This window comes from Vicugna pacos, chromosome 27, assembly GCF_048564905.1.
Source record: "Vicugna pacos chromosome 27, VicPac4, whole genome shotgun sequence".
NCBI classification, from domain to species: Eukaryota; Metazoa; Chordata; class Mammalia; order Artiodactyla; family Camelidae; genus Vicugna; species Vicugna pacos.
The window spans coordinates 23,365,071-23,380,856 of NC_133013.1; the positions used below are offsets into that span (position 1 = coordinate 23,365,071).

At 42.0% G+C, this 15,786-nt stretch overlaps 1 protein-coding gene across 7 annotated transcripts; it reads left to right on the plus strand.

The window, feature by feature from the left end:
* Positions 1-594: 594 nt before the first annotated feature.
* PSMA4 (proteasome 20S subunit alpha 4) lies at positions 595-14,535 on the plus strand. 7 transcript variants are annotated; one of them, XM_072950921.1, is made up of 11 exons: positions 599-707; positions 1,140-1,261; positions 1,476-1,568; positions 2,110-2,135; positions 2,381-2,423; positions 2,709-2,871; positions 4,188-4,265; positions 4,574-4,662; positions 5,136-5,266; positions 5,756-5,879; positions 6,993-7,192. In XM_072950921.1, the coding sequence occupies exons 4-11, from the start codon at positions 2,133-2,135 to the stop codon at positions 7,145-7,147; spliced, it is 786 nt and encodes a 261-aa protein (XP_072807022.1). In that variant the 5' UTR covers positions 599-707; positions 1,140-1,261; positions 1,476-1,568; positions 2,110-2,132; the 3' UTR covers positions 7,148-7,192. The 7 variants fall into 7 exon arrangements, with proteins under 7 accessions (XP_072807025.1, XP_006208839.1, XP_072807022.1 ...); XM_072950922.1 differs by having other exon boundaries at positions 605-707; positions 1,143-1,261; XM_015243148.3 differs by lacking the exon at positions 1,476-1,568.
* The last annotated feature ends 1,251 nt before the right edge of the window (positions 14,536-15,786 follow it).

Below are 15,786 nucleotides of genomic sequence, written 5' to 3' on the forward strand. Positions count from 1 at the left end.
TGTGTGTGTGTGTGTGTGTGTGTGTGTGTGTGTGTGGTGATGGTAGGGTATTGCTTTCACTAGATTGGTCAGGGGAATCCTTTCTGAAAAGGTGAAAAGCAGAGGAGGAGACCAAAGTAAAAGTTCTCCCAAAGACGTAAACCCCACCATAATTTGCTTTATATGTCCAAAAGTGTGTGTATCAGCAATAAAAGTGGAGGACAAATTCAGGAAGGGAGATGATACGAAGAGGCAAGTCGAAGGGTAACGTGTGACGTGCTTGGGACCATTCTGAGAACAGGGCAGGAAAAGTTAGCAACTGACAGAAGCTCCCACACCATTGCTCTCCTGGGCCTATGACTTAGCGCTGAAAAGAAAGTGAAAGTGAAAGTGAAAACAGAGCGCAAAGCGTGGGAAAGGGACATTAGCTATACTCCTACTTCCTCCTTGGCCGGGGTGCTCCTGCCCTCCTCCCCAGGCTATGGTGCCCCCTCCCCGGGCTGCGGACCCCTGCCAGAGCCGTCGCACCCTACCCCCCCAGCTCCCACGAGGGCACCTGGCTCTCGCCCCGCCCCCCGGAAGGACTTCCGCGTCCTTGGCGGCCCCGCCCCCGGTGGTTCTGCGCACGCGCGGGGGCCATATTAGCAGCGGAGCCTCGCGCAGCGGCGGTGGGTTCCGCGAAGAAAGGCGCTCGGTTTGGGTCTGGACTCTTCAGCGTCTTCCTTCCGGTGAGCGTTCCCCCCTGGGCACCCGCGGAAGCTGGGCCGCTTCCCCGCGGGCGGGGGTCGTGAGCGTCGCGGCAGAGCGGGCCCCGGCCTGCGGCGGCCGCCGAGGAGCCGTGGGCATGATGACTCTGCACCAGCTCCTCGGTGACGGTCCTGCCCCGGGACTGGTCCCGGCCGGCCGCCGTCGGGCTTCCGTGCGCGGAGCGGTGGGGCGCGGGGCCCGGTGGGCAGGACGGGGGAGTCGGAGCCTCGGGCTCTGGGAGAGTCCGTACGTGAAAGTTAGCCTGCTGGGCCGAGGTGCGGGTGAACTCGCGTCCGGCGGTTGTCCGGCGTCAGGCGTGGGGACGCGCGGTCAGAACCGCCGGCGGCCCTCCTCTCTTTGCCCTCCCGGGTCTCTGCCCAGGGCGAGCCCTACCTTTCACCCGTCTGTTGCAGTAGTCTCGTAACTGGTTACCCTGCCCCGGTCCTCGCCATCCGGAGTGCGCCCTCTAAAATAGCCGTCAGCTCCTGTGGCTCTTTGGCCCAGCATCATTCGGTAGAGCCCCATTACTTAAGAGGTAAAATTCACGGTTTTTACCTGGGCACGCAGGCTCTTCAGGTCCTGATCCCTGCTTCTTTCCGTTCTTAATAACCGATATTCCACTGTTGGGGAAGATTGGTTCTGGAGTCCAAAGTTTGACTTTTCCACTAAATCATGCTGAGCCCCAGTATTGTCTTTTGTAGGAATAGTAATAATGCCAAAGATTACCGCCCTTCCCCTCCCCTTTATAGATCACGATCCCGTATCATTCTCTGGAGATAGCCTGAGCCTCGTAACTTGGCATTCAAAGCTCTGCATGACCTGGATACTTGCTTAGTTCTCTGGTTTGTTCATATTCCATTTTTTTAAGTTTCAGCAATTCGTCTTCTCTATTCATTGACCTACCCTTTGCTCAAGCTTTCTCCTCTGCCTGGAATGCCCTTCCCTTCTCCTACCCCCTTTCTTCCTGAGACCTGAAGGTTCTCAGCCTTATTTCTGCCTCTCCCATCTGTAATTTGGGCTCATTTTCTGTATTTGTTTCACCAAAAAAAGTACTTTCTTGATTTTCTCCATCCCTGGTCCCCCTCTACCTTTAATGCCTCTATTCCCGCATTGCTTTCTGTTTGTCTAGTCTGTCTGCCTCCTTCACCTGGCTACCTGAAGACTGTAAGCTCTTCAGGAAGGGGATTGGTCTTACCTATCCGGGTGTTCCAGCATCTAGCATAGTGCCTGGTGCAGGGTAAAGGTTACAGAGTAAATGTTAGCTGAACGAAGGGAGTGAACAAAACATATTTTTGGTGGGGGTGGGGGAGTAATCAGGAAATGCTTTTTAAATTGTTAAACTGTAAATTTTATTTTAATAGTGATTCTGTTTTCTTGTTACAGGAATTATATAAAGTTCAGAAACCATGGTGAGTTAATACACATGCCAGTAAGCTGTTGCCTGATAAATGGTATTGCTTGTACTTAGCTTACAGACTTGCATGAGAAAACTGAAGTGGAAGGAAAAAGAGATGGATGGTGTCTTCTTCCTTATCAGTTTCCTCTCACGCTCACTGTTGTGTACCAGGATATGCTCTTTGTGATGATTTGTGGGCTTGCAGGAGTTGGCTTACTTTGAGTGGGTAGAAATCATTTGTATGTTTTCCCTTTGCAGTCTCGAAGATATGACTCCAGGACCACTATATTTTCCCCAGAAGGTAAAACAGAAATTGTTAAATCTGTCTCAAATTTAAAAAAAAAAATTATCTTTAAGTGCTTGAATTTTAGGAGGGAAAAACCTACATACTTTTTTTTAAAATACTAAGTTGTTCATCCTTTTTGTACTTTAAAGTAATTATGGTCACCAGGTTGATTACGTGTATCTTAAGAGTAAAAGTGGGCCTCTTGTTTATAGCCTGCCAGCGTTGTTGCTGACTTCTCTTGGACCAGTGGTTCAGGAACAAGGCGGAGAGGCATGCTTTCTCACCGCTTGTGTTTTGTAGGTCGCTTGTACCAAGTTGAATATGCCATGGAAGCTATTGGACATGCAGGCACCTGTTTGGGAATTTTAGCCAACGACGGCGTTTTGCTCGCAGCAGAGAGACGCAACATCCACAAGCTTCTTGATGAAGTCTTTTTTTCTGAAAAAATTTATAAACTGAATGAGTAAGTGAAATAAGTGAAATTTTAGGGAAGAGAGTTTAAATAATCTCACTTTCTCACAAAAGTGGGATCTCATGTATTTTGGGAGGGCCATTTCTCTCTCAAATGTGACACGGTAGAATTGAACAGTTTGTTATGTTTTTACTTCTGAAAATTTTTGCTTTTAATTTATTTTGATTGAAACCTCCATGAAGCCCAGGACCATGGGTTTATTCATTTTTAAGTTCAGGGCTAAATACTTCTTGGAGAAACAGCATTGTGCAGTGATAAGAGTTCAGGTTAAATCTAGGGCCCGCCAGTACAAGCTGTGTGACTTCAGACCAACTGTTTAACTTCCCTGGGCCTCAGAGCCTTCTAGGGTGGTTGTGGTAGTTTAATGAAATACAATAAAATAAATGAAATAAACTAGCGTAGCGTCTGGCATATAGCAGGCCCTGAAGGTATTGTTTAGAATGGTTACTCAGGAATTTTATTGAATTATACTGAATCTTACCAAAGAACAGGTCTCCTGCAGATCTGGGAACAGTTTAGTTGAGCCCTGTACACTTAGTGAAGTTTCTGTTTATAGTTGGATGTGCAGGGCTTTGCAGCCACCAGAGAGCTGGGTTTGCCAATTGGAGACTTTCCCTTCTCTGGTGGGCCAGGTGAATGCTGGTCATAAGGCCCTTTTGATACACTCATCCAGAGAGGGGTCATCCCTTCAGAGTCACTGTTGGGCCCTCTCAGCAGCTTGCAGGCTTGACTAGGTACAGTGCCAGAGGGTGTCTAGGCTGTAGGAGAGCCAGGGCAGCCTTCAGGGAACAGGGAGCAAAGAAAGAAATTGCATCCCTCATGTGAGCCTAGCCCTGGACTTCCTAGGCAGCCTTATAAAATATCTTGCCCTTGGGTCCCCTCACAGTCACCCTCATCAAGCCAGGCTTTAGGAGGTGAGAGTACTTACTGCCCAAGAGTGTGGAGTAATCCATCTTCCTGTCTAGCAAAACCTTTTTCTTTGTAGTTGAATCTTCTCAGGATTTACTTTAGCTTCCTAGTGTTTATTGTCTTGCCCTGTTCACAGGGTGATGATAAATGCATCTCTTGTAAAGAACTTAAGGGTGCATTTGTTTATGTTTCATGCTGAATGACATCAAGCTGAAAGTCTGTGAAGATAAAACTTCCGTAGTTTTTGTCTGAAGGGCGTAGCAGCTGTGAAGCAAATATGGTGAATTTCTAATAGAACTTGGTACTTTTGAAAACTTGTAAATACCCGGGAAACGTCTTCTCTGCTTACAGACCAATGTATTGTAGGCAAACTAACTGATGTCTGTCTTCTCCTCAAGGGATATGGCCTGCAGTGTGGCCGGCATAACTTCTGATGCTAACGTTCTGACTAATGAACTGAGGCTCATTGCTCAAAGGTATGTTCATAAATAGTGTAATTGATGACACATAAATTAGTTTCGATCTTTCTAAGAACTCATTTTTGCAAAGATTAAAGTCATTAAAAACCTATTAATTGAAAATTAATTTTTTTTTCTTTAACCAAACTTGTAAAATATTACTGTAAGGGTAAGACGTTGCCATGCCTTCCCCTCTCCCCCTTCAGATTACAAGTGACTATTATGTTGTCCCCGTGGCATTGATTTCTTTTCAGAGAGTATTTTGCGTACAGTGTAGATGCAGTGTTTCAGAGAAAACTATTAATATTCCAGTTTCTTTATCCTAGGTATTTATTGCAATATCAGGAGCCCATTCCTTGTGAGCAGTTGGTCACAGCACTGTGTGATATCAAACAAGCTTATACACAGTTTGGAGGTACTGAATCCTTTGGAAATTTTATTACAAAAAGTTGAAACATTTTATGAGTAATAACCTTTTTGAGGCAGTAAAAAAGAGAATGAAAATGAAATAAGTAGACACTTTTCATCCATTCCTGCCTCATGAACTAACTGGGTTCCACTGTGTAGACTGTTAAGTGTTTTATTAATAGACTATTGAAAGACCAAAATAACATTCTCAAATCTGGAAACGAATTGATTTTTACATAATAATGAAATTCAGCACTGGTCCTCTGTGTCTTTATTCCCTTTCCTGGCTGCGTCCAGATCCTAGAAACAAAAGTGAAATTTTTGATGGAGCTTATCTGTGGTGTCCAGAACACGAAGCAGTTTATGAACACTTAACTTCACAGAAAAGGGGTTAGCCACAGTCAGTGAGCTCAAGTAACCATGGTGATAACTAAATTCAGAGTGTTGATGTGTTTGGCTTTTTCCCCCCCCCCGTTAAAGGCAAACGTCCCTTCGGTGTTTCATTGCTTTACATTGGCTGGGATAAGCACTATGGCTTTCAGCTCTATCAGAGTGACCCTAGCGGAAATTACGGGGGATGGAAAGCCACGTGCATTGGAAATAACAGCGCTGTGAGTATGTTTGTGTTGCTATAAAATCTAGCAAAAGGCTTAATAACTGCCGTAACTTTGAAGTAGCGATGAGCGTAAACAGTATTTAAGGTAGCTGCAGCAATCTTAACGTGACTAAAATGTCTGTGGTTTCCGTTGGTGATGAAGTCGCAGGTACAGCTGATACTGCTTGGGCTTATTGCCTCTAATTATAATGAAAGGAAATGCTGACTTTCAATTAGAAGCTGTGAAAATAAGATGTAGTTTTTTTTCACGTGCTAGTTCACAGACCCCCCCTGAATGTTATCACGGATCCCTGGGATCCATTCATAGAGCATCAGCAGCCCCCTTCACATCCCTATCCCGTGTCTCCCCTCCCTGCCATCAAAATTGATTATATTGGTTATAATACCAACAATAATTTAGGCATATTCTCATCAATCCATGTTTATAAAAAATGCAAAAATTGAGAGGAAATTCTCCATGTTGATTCTTCTTTATGTTTTATAGGCAGCTGTGTCAATGTTAAAACAAGACTACAAAGAGGGAGAAATGACTCTGAAGTCAGCACTTGCTTTAGCTATTAAAGTTCTAAATAAGACCATGGATGTTAGCAAACTCTCTGCTGAAAAAGGTACGTCCACTCCTCGAATCTGTTTGCTTAGTGAGGGAATTGACTGAGTGGCTACATGTTAGGCCGTTAACATGTTACCATAGTTCACTGAAACAGCAGCCTTATAAGTTAGGTGGTCTCAGCGACTTCCTAAGACTTGACCAGGGTCACCATTGATAAGTTGTGGAGCCACAATCCTGCACTGCACTCCAAGCTTAAGGCCTTGAGTCTGATTGATCTCAATGTTCAGAGTAAAATCTGAGCCGTGCTACTTGGAGGTAATGGTCATCTACTTCTTGACAATGATGTCTGTGCTCATGTGTGCATTCAGTAAAGAATGTGGAAGTGGTTAGACCTTTATGTGTATATGTCGGTGTCCTTTAGCAGAGCTGTAACACTGGCGTGGGTTGTGGTTCCCTCTGTTCTTCTGAATCTACTGGTCTCCTTTGTTAAGCCCATGTTTGCAATTTTAAATGCTTTATTTAGCTAATGTTTACATGATCATTTATTTATAAATGTTTTACAAAAATTGTGGTAACTTAATGTGTTGGTTTTGTTTAGGATAACTTAGCTCCACATGTTCCTTAAAAAAATGCCATTTACTTGTAGATTGCCCTCTTGTCTACTTCTCCGTGATTGCAAGGAGGCACCTCTCAATTTCCCCTACTCAAAAAATTCCTTCTCCTTCTGGTATCAGTCTTCTTTTCTCATCCATAGTCATGGGAGCTGCTTCTCATGTCTTTGTTTTGAAAAGTCCTTGAAAAATAAGTGTTCGTACTAGTTAAAGATTCTGGCTGAGAGTTCGGAGGTCCCAACAAGGAAATTGTGGTTCCTTCTTGTCAGGCCAGCTAGACTAATTGGCTGATTGCAGTTTTTCCCAGAAAGTGACAGAACAGCAGCTCAGGAGGTGAGGATGGATGAAGAGACAATGTTAAGGCAACAATGTTAATAAAAACATTGTGCGATTGAAGGACTTTTGTTCCCCTAAAAGTATCCATGAATCATACTCAGCATAAAACGTGGAAGAGTGGTGAACTCTGGCTCAGATGATGTGAAGAGATTAAACTGTGGTTGCCTGTTACCTGTGTTGGCAAAGTATGCTTGCCTGTGATACAGATGTGTGTTTGCTTCCAGTGGAAATTGCCACACTAACAAGAGAGAATGGAAAGACAGTCATCAGAGTTCTCAAGCAAAAGGAAGTGGAACAGTTGATCAAAAAACATGAGGAAGAAGAAGCTAAAGCTGAACGCGAGAAGAAGGAAAAAGAACAGAAAGAAAAGGATAAATAGAAGACAAAGTCAGAAAGAAAAAAAAAAGAAGACAAAGTCAGGGATTTTATAACTCATTTGGGGCACCATTTCAGTGTAAAAGCTGTCCTCCTCTTCCCTGCTGAGAAAGCTTTGACTTTTTTTTAAACTTACCTAGTGGGAAAATAGGATGGTACCAACTGACTTGGGTCCTTATTATTTCTGTCCAGTTGAATATTGTAATGATGATTACTCTTTTTAGATGGACATCTTAATCACAACCTCCTTTTTTTTTTTTTTGGAATAAAATTTGGAAAGAATGAAAATGGTGAAGGAAAAATTTCTCTAGCAGTAATTGTTGAAGGTTACATGGTTAATAGGGCTATGGTCTTTTCATGCTTTATGTATGCTGTGGCCACCCTTGCAGTTACTTTTAAATAAGATGTTAAAATTGGCAGAAGTGTAAACATCACAAAGAAAGATGGGAAACGTGCACTGAAGATTTTTATTCTGTTGTTACCCTACTGTCTTGGAGAACCTGGAGCCCAATTTGAGCAAAAACAGCTGCCCTTCTCCGAGGCCTCATCTGACATTACCCGATCTGAGGCCTGTCCAGTGAAATAAGAATCACACCCCTCTTCTAGGTTTGCTGGCCTTTGGTACTAATGGCTGTTCATACTGCATATTGTGTGTGCGTGCACATACACCCTTGCACAAATAAGTAGTTATGATAAAACATGAAAGGCGTAATTAGAACAGAAGCCCTGTGTATCCACTGCCCGTCTTCAGAAGTGAATTAATCAGTACTTTTGAAGCCCCCTTTCAGATCTCATTTCCCTCTACCCCTGAGAGAGATGACCACTGCCTTCAGTTCGTCATTCCTCTTAGCTACGGCTTTTAGGCTCTGGTTTTCCACCTTTCTTCTCCAGGTGGTCCTGGTAGGTCTATTAGTCAGAGAACCCCACTCCTGTCCCAGAGGTGAGTACATCCTTCAATCTGGCCAGACTATCTGTGTCCTTCTCCAGAGATGGGTTTGAGAATGAACATGTGGGCTGAGCCAAGCCAGACTTGATATGTGGGTGTGAGGAAAGAAAGCTGAGCACCCTGCAGCTAGGACAGGCTGCCCACAGTCACAGCCCAAACCACGCGGAATGCTGTGCAGCAGAAACTAAGAGCACAGAGGACAAGTAGAACCAGCAGGTGAGAATGTTCAGTTTGACTAAAGGAGCTCCACTGCTGAGTTTTGCTCAGAGTTCACTTAGGATGGAGGCCTCTCTGATAGAAGTGCTGTGGAGCAGTGCTGCTTGATTCTTGTTATTCGTGGTAGCTACCGTCACCATGAGCACTGAATTAGCAAATGCTGAGCCATTGCTCCTAGCGAAGTAACGGATCAGGTTTCTTTGAGCCTCCGGTCACACCACTTTCATAAATGGATCAATACATAACCTTGTTTTAAGTGTGCTTCTGTTTAAAGACATCTTACCTGGTGTACATTGGTAATAATATTGTCCTCATGACCCAGAGCACTATAACTCACCTGAATGAAGCTTATCTAATGCACGTGTTTTCTCCGTAAGGCACATCACTGCTCTTAGGAACACTGGCCAGCACGACGCCAAGGGGGCATTTTTAAAAGCAAAATCATCAACAAAAAGCACAAAAATCTGAAAAATGTAGCACAAAACAGACTGAAAGAAGAACACTTGTTTACAGTATAAGCTGAAATAATGCAGAGTGTCGCCTTGACTTCAGCTGGAAACGTGCACATCAGGCAATTCAAGGACTTTTGCGGTTCTGTGCCTGTTGGCAGTGACCACAAAAGCACTGCAAGTATTGACTTGGGGTTACGAGCAAATCTGCAAATGCAGAATCTGTAAATAGTGAGAATTGACTATGTATCTTAAAATGACCACCTTTCCATCTTTATATAGGGAAGTGGCAGTAGATGGAGAAGTGAACTGATAAATCCTGTTGGTTTTTTTCTTGATAGGAGGCAGGTAATTAGGTTTATTTATCCTTTTTTTTTTTAATGGAAGTTCTGGGGCTTGAACCCAGGACCTCATGCATGCTAAGCATGCACTCTACTACTGAGTTATATACCCTCCCCCATGTTGGTTTCACCTCCAGATTATATCCAGAATCCAACCACTTAACCACTGCAGGAACACTGGTGAACAGAAACTGACACATGTTAGGCAGCAAATAAATGTTAATGAATGAACAGTGGCTCTTGATAACACTGGAGTGAAATCCTAAAATACACCCCTTTTCCATCCAGGTCAGTGGAACTGGTGGGGTTTCCATACTCTGACCACCTCTTTAATGCTTCAAGTTACGACCACTTCAGGGACCGTAGTGTGTAAGAGAGCCTTGCATATTTTTCCACCATATTAGGAGCAAGTCTTCAGAACTTTATCCTCATGATGAACAGATTTCGACATACCCTTTTGTTGAAATAATTTCATTATGTTGGGGGAAAAGCAGGTGATGAGGGTGCAGCAGGGGCTACTCTACACCTGCGTCTTTCCTGCTCTAGGGCTGACTGCTAGCTTAGATTCTCACCCAGCCTCTTTTTCCTCTGCTCTGTGGCATATTTTTAGCCCTAGGTTTCAGAGCCCTCTGGTTTCTGATGATGCATCCTGAATGCACGCTTAGCAATCCTCATCTAAACGGGGGTGCTTCTCCAGCAACGGCAAGTATTTCATTCTCTCCCAGGGCAAGACTCGTGGTTTCCCCCAGGAGCATTACTGGTGCAGGTGCACCTTGATGGAAATAAATAGGAAACCAAAAAGCTAAACGTTTTCAATCTTGAGTCAAACTGCAAAATCAAAATCTTGATTTCATTATGGGGAGTTACATGTGTGGAAAAAAAATCATGTGTTCCTGCATATAATTTTACTGCTTGTGTTCTTAATCAGAAAATAAGCGAAACTGGAATTTCTACAGTCTAGCACTTTGAAAGCTCCATGAAAATATTTGTTTTAGCAATGCAAAAATATTCCACATTCTGAAAAATCAGAAAGTGGATTCATTTCTTTATTTCTTTATGTTTACCATGTTCCTGGTAATTTTAGGTGATGGGGATTTGTGGATGAGTAAGACATGTCCTCAGTCCTTAATGTGCAGTCTTGTAGGAAAAGCAGGGAGGGCTGTCATCATCTACTTAATAATATGGAGGACGTGCTAGACTCCAGGTGGCTGCATCCTGAGACTAGGGAGTAAAGGCAGAGGGAACTGCTTGTGTAAAGGCCTGGCAATGGGAGAGCTTCCCATTTTTATGGGAAGTCAGTAGCTGAGCAGAGCAACAGCAGAGCTTGTCGGGGGAAGAAGAGTAATGTCCAGAGATGAGGTTGGACATGTAAGCTAAGAAGAGAGGACAGCTTCACCAGTCTTGGAGTTTGTGCTCTATATGATGCAGAGGCCACTGAGATTTTTGAGTAAAGGAGAGAAACAATGACACTCTAACTCCTGGAGTCCAGAAGATGGATTAAGTGGGAAGCGATAAGGCAGGGAGAGCAGCTAGGAGGCTGCTGAAATAGTCAGGCAAGGGAAGATGAGGGTCTCAGACAGCGGTACAGGAAACAGGGGCTGAGGGGCCCACAGACTGAGGGATGAGGGAGAGGGAGTAAAGGATGACCAAGGTCTCTAACTCAGATAAGTAGTTACAGTCAGATTTAAAGACAGTAAATGAACATGATGAACTACTCTTTAAATTTCCTAACATCTCTTGTTACTGTTTTGGCCTGAAATCAAGTGGACACTAATATCCCTGGAGGGGAAAGAACTTGATAAACTTGCACATCACATAGTGAGTAAAACCATTTCAAACGCTTTTTGTTTTTCCTTTTTCTTCCAGATATTGTTCATTTGTATTCTTTTGTGCACTGTCCATCTCCTTGGCTGCTCAATTTTCTATCAGAGCATTTACCTTTTAAAAAATTCATTTATGAGCTCTGTCAAGAATAGCTCTTTGTCATGCACATTACAGTGTTTTCTCATTTTAGCATTTGCATTTTAATTTTATTTATTTTTTTGTTTTTTTAATTTTGTTTTTTGATATGGATATACTGAAGGCTTTTTGTGTTTATGCAGGCAAAGCTGTGAATCATTTATAGTTCTTGTTAGCATAATGCATATAAAGATATTCCCCATGAAAGTATATAACATTCTAATAAATGTGTGGTTTTATTGGTTTTATCATGCACAATTTAAAATATATAATTGGTATCTAAAGGCACTGTTTAAATTAATCATGCAACTTTAATTCCATTCATCAGACTAATTGGGAATTGTCCATTCTTTTTTTTTTTAAGTTGAAATATCATCAGTTATAATGTGTCAATTTCTGGTGTAAAGAATGTTTCAGACATATATATACATACATATATTCATTTTCATATTCTTTTTCATTACTGAATATAGTTCCCTGTGCCCATTCTTGAATGAATTCAGAATTACATGAAATAAGATAGTTGTTTGCCTTTCTTGGTTTATTTATTCATTTATTTAAAATTTTTTTTTGGTGGCAGCTTTATTGATGTATAACTTATTTATCATGCAGTTCACTCATTTAAGGAATACACTTAAGTGGCTTTCAGTATATTCACTGACTTGTGCAACTAACACCGCAGTCAATTTCAGAGCATTTTCATCACCCTGGAAAGAAATCCTGCACCACTTTGCCATCACCCGCAGCTCCTTCCTCAGCCCTTCACAACCACTAATCTACTTTCTGTCTATACAGAGTCACCTATTCTGGAAATTTCATGTAAATGAAATCATATGATATGTGATCCTTTGTGAATGGCCTCTTTCACTTAGTGTAATGTTTTCAAGGTTCATCCATGTTGTAGTGTGTACTGTAATTCAGTTCTTTGTTTACTAGATGAAAGAATAGCATAAATTAATTTCCTTTTTATTTCTGAATAATATTCCATTGTGTGATTATACCACATTTTATCCATCAATTTTTGGACATTAGAGTTATTTCTTTTTTTTTTTTTTGGCTATTATGAATATTGCTGCTTTGAATACTCATGTATAAGTTTTTGTATGAACATGTGTCTTAATTTCTCTTGGGAATATACCCAGAAGTGAGATTGAGGGGTCCTGTCTTGGTTTATTTTAAATCCATCTTTATACTATATGTTCATATTAGCAGTACAGATTTTAAAAGGAGCCTGCTTTCCCCTATTTTCTCCCATAAGAGCCCAATAAAAATGGAAGCTGGATTGACTCTTTGAGTAAATGTATGTATATGAATTTGTTAGTTACCATTGAAGTAGGTCTCACAGTTGGAGAGGATTTTGGCTTCCTTTCATCCCGGCAGGAAGTATCTCTTCTCTAAGCTCCTTTATGCCTAACACTAGTAAAGGGTACATCTTTGATTCTGTACCCTAGAGCCTTATATAATAACATTCTCTGAAAAATTCAGTCATACAGAATGAGAGAGTCCAGGGTAAATTGTCTTCTGAGTCCTAAACAATCTAATAACTTACTTCTTCCGATTACAAAGGGAGTACATGCTCACTTTGAAAAAACACCACGGATCAAGTAAAAGTTCCCCACACTATCTTGCGCAGAGTTAGCCGCTGCTAACTTGTGGCACCGGCCCAGTTCAGATGCTGAATAAGCATACTGGTGGACTCTGGCAAATTACAGAAAAGCCATTTTAAAATAGTCTTAAAGGGGAATTTAAAGTATGTTTTTTCCTTCTCATTGCTTTTCTAGAGCATTTTGCAGCCTTAGAAAGCCCTGTTTCCCAGTACAACAGAGCAGAAGCTACCGTTTGTTGAGTACACAGTGTGTGTCAGTTACTTTCTATCTGTTAGTGCTAGTTCTCACCATAACCTTGTAAAGCATTTAGTGTAATTATAGCAGTCAGTCATTGAGGACTTTCTGTGTGCCCTGGGATTTAGAGGCAACCTTTCTATTAGGTAGTTGAGAAAACCAAAGCTCAGAAAAGGTGAGTTGCTTGTACCAAGTCACACAGCTCCGGTGCCACCCTTGCAGCGCAAACCAGGACTGTCATCTCTTGCCTGGGCTTCTATGGGAGCCTCCCCGACTTGTCCCCCTCCAGCCCTTCTCCCCCTAACTGCTAGAGTGATCTTTATAAATGAATCAGAGCACGTGAGCACATGTCTTACCCTTTTATCAGTTTCCCATTAGAGAATTTCACAAATTTATTAGCGAAGCTTAAACTCCAGGGCCCTGGGAAGGACCCTAACAGTGTGGCTTATGCTCATATGTTTTTGGAGAGTTTCCAAAAATAAGATCTTTTAACTGCAGTTTATAAGCACTACTGTCTGTTTCCACACAAACCTCCCCTCCTTTTGGAAGTCTTTGGAGTGGTCATGGCTGTAATGGAATGTATTTATTCGGAGTCACGTTCATGGGCAGGGAGGTTATTGTTAGTCATCCCAGTGTGGAAATGCCTTCCAGGCCCTTTCCTTCCACCCACTGTGCCAGCCTACCCAGCATCACGACAGCAAGGTGTAGGGACATTTGTCGTCTCAGGAGCAGCGTCTTCTATGCCTCTCCTCGTCGGAAGTGTCTAGACAGTGGAAAGGAAACAGGCTTGAAGTGTGTGGAGTCAGAAGCTGGTCTATGGCAAACTCTTCCGGTCTTCAGATGTATGAAATTATAAGAGGAGGATGCAGCTCATGTCATCCCAAAAAAGCAGGGAGGGAAAATACTCTACAGGTGTGTCAGTTCATCGGACTATGGTTTTCTAGATACTGCGATACTTGTGAACTTTTTAAAACCGTAATTTTTTGAGTTTTCTTCATTATAAATAAATACCCAATTTCATATTCAATTTGGTATTTTGCTTTAAGAGGACCCCCACTACCCAAACAATATAATCTTCAATATAACCTTGAATCAGCCCCACTTTCCATTGTCCAGAGAGTAAAGTCCATTGTCTTCATTCTGAACAACCGCACCTCACCGCACGCCCCCTCTCTCGTTGATGACACTCTGTACCTGACTCCTCTCGGTCCTTCCCTCACATCCAGTTCTTTTTTACCTTAAGGTCTTCACCTAGCTCATCCCCTCTATCGGAGATGCTCTTCCCCACTGCACTCTGCATGCCTGGCACTTTCTCTGTCTCCAGGTCCTCATTCAGGTCACTTCCTCAGAAAGGCATTTTCTGACCACCCAATCCAAAGTAGAACCCCTCACCTCTACTCCATCACTTTCTCTTTTTCCATTTATTTCTTCAAGAATTCTTATCAAATTCTGAAATGATCTTGTTTATTTTTGCTTTCCTTCCCCAGGCAGGGACGTCATCTATCTTGTTCTCTGCATCATCCCGGGAACTTGGCAAATAGATTCTCAAATATTTGTTGAATGAATAGCCAGGAAGTGACAGCAAGGATTCACACTCATGTTTATCTCACAGCAAAGACCAAAGATTGCGCACTTCCCAATGTCTAGAACTTTCTGTATTTCCCAATCTGTTTCCCACTGGAGAGATCAGATCAGCATCCAAAGCACAAGCAGTTTCAACTCTGGTTCCCCAGTGGCTGAGAAGATCCGACGTAATCAAGGATCAAAAATATCCTTTTCCTTACAGGTGACTTCAAGTATTCTTTCTAGTTTTCAAAAATTGATAAAATTAATCAGGTGTGTTGTAGAAGAGCAAGGAAAGATGGTGTCTCATGTGAGGCAGCTGTGAACTGGAAATTAGCAAATGATTTCCAATTTTCAGAGCCTTGGATCAGGTGGCTTAGAATTAGTTCAAAGACCATCGATTCTCTAGAACGATCAATGCCATACATTAACTCTAACCTTCAGTGGGAGAGCCTTTTGTGTTGCTGAAAGGTTGCTCATCTGGTCTTGCTTTTTTCCCATAAAGCGTGACATCGATTAGTATTCCACAGGAAATGAAGCTGGATGCCAAAGTGAACCTTGCTGCATAAATCAGGGGAGTGGATGATTAAAGCAGGTTCGCAAACATAGTAGAGAAACAGCTCTGTTTTGGTTTTACTTTATCCATGTCCCTCAAGGTGTTATGTAGCAGTTTACAAATTACAAATGGAAGTGAAATACATTTAATCTTGAATTTTTTGAGTGCTTTTGAGGATCAGAATTTCTTCATACCCCTTGACTGAGGTGGGAAGAGTCTGAGAACAATTAAATTGGCAATCAATGAATTAGAGTCCAAGACGCAGTTCCCCTGTTGCATAGCTACAAACTGCTGGAGTATTTGGAGTCTGCACATGCAGAATCATTTGTCCTTTGGATTTATTTTTAGTATATGTGTCAGCTCTATAAATACCTTTTATTTCTAGAATAGAAGGTGAGTGAAATACAGGCTGTATATTTGATAAGGATATTTCCATGCTACCTTTTGCACAGAATCAAATATTTGCAATTATGTTTTCAAGACATTAAATAGGGGCATACGTTTCTTTTAAAAATGTATAATAGTATGTCTCCTATGAAGAACATTTCACTTAATGCAATAAATCTAGTAAGTTGTTTCTAGTATACAGATGTTGAACTTTTGCATAGTACGTAACTGCAAATCTGCTGAAGGAATTTATCTACAGAAATTCACATTTGTCTTTTAAACTGTAGAAATTATTTTTATTTTTTAGCGGCTTTATTGAGCTATCATTGGCATATACAACTTGTGTTTCTTTAAGGTGTACAACTTGATGTTTAATATACATACA

Bases quoted from the DNA above. Each gene is read 5' to 3' on its own strand.
- PSMA4 (XM_006208777.4), top strand. The intron at 2,424-2,708 runs GTAAAACAGAAA...TGTGTTTTGTAG, and splicing joins CACTATATTTTCCCCAGAAG to GTCGCTTGTACCAAGTTGAA. The intron at 4,663-5,135 runs GTACTGAATCCT...CCCCCGTTAAAG, and splicing joins AGCTTATACACAGTTTGGAG to GCAAACGTCCCTTCGGTGTT.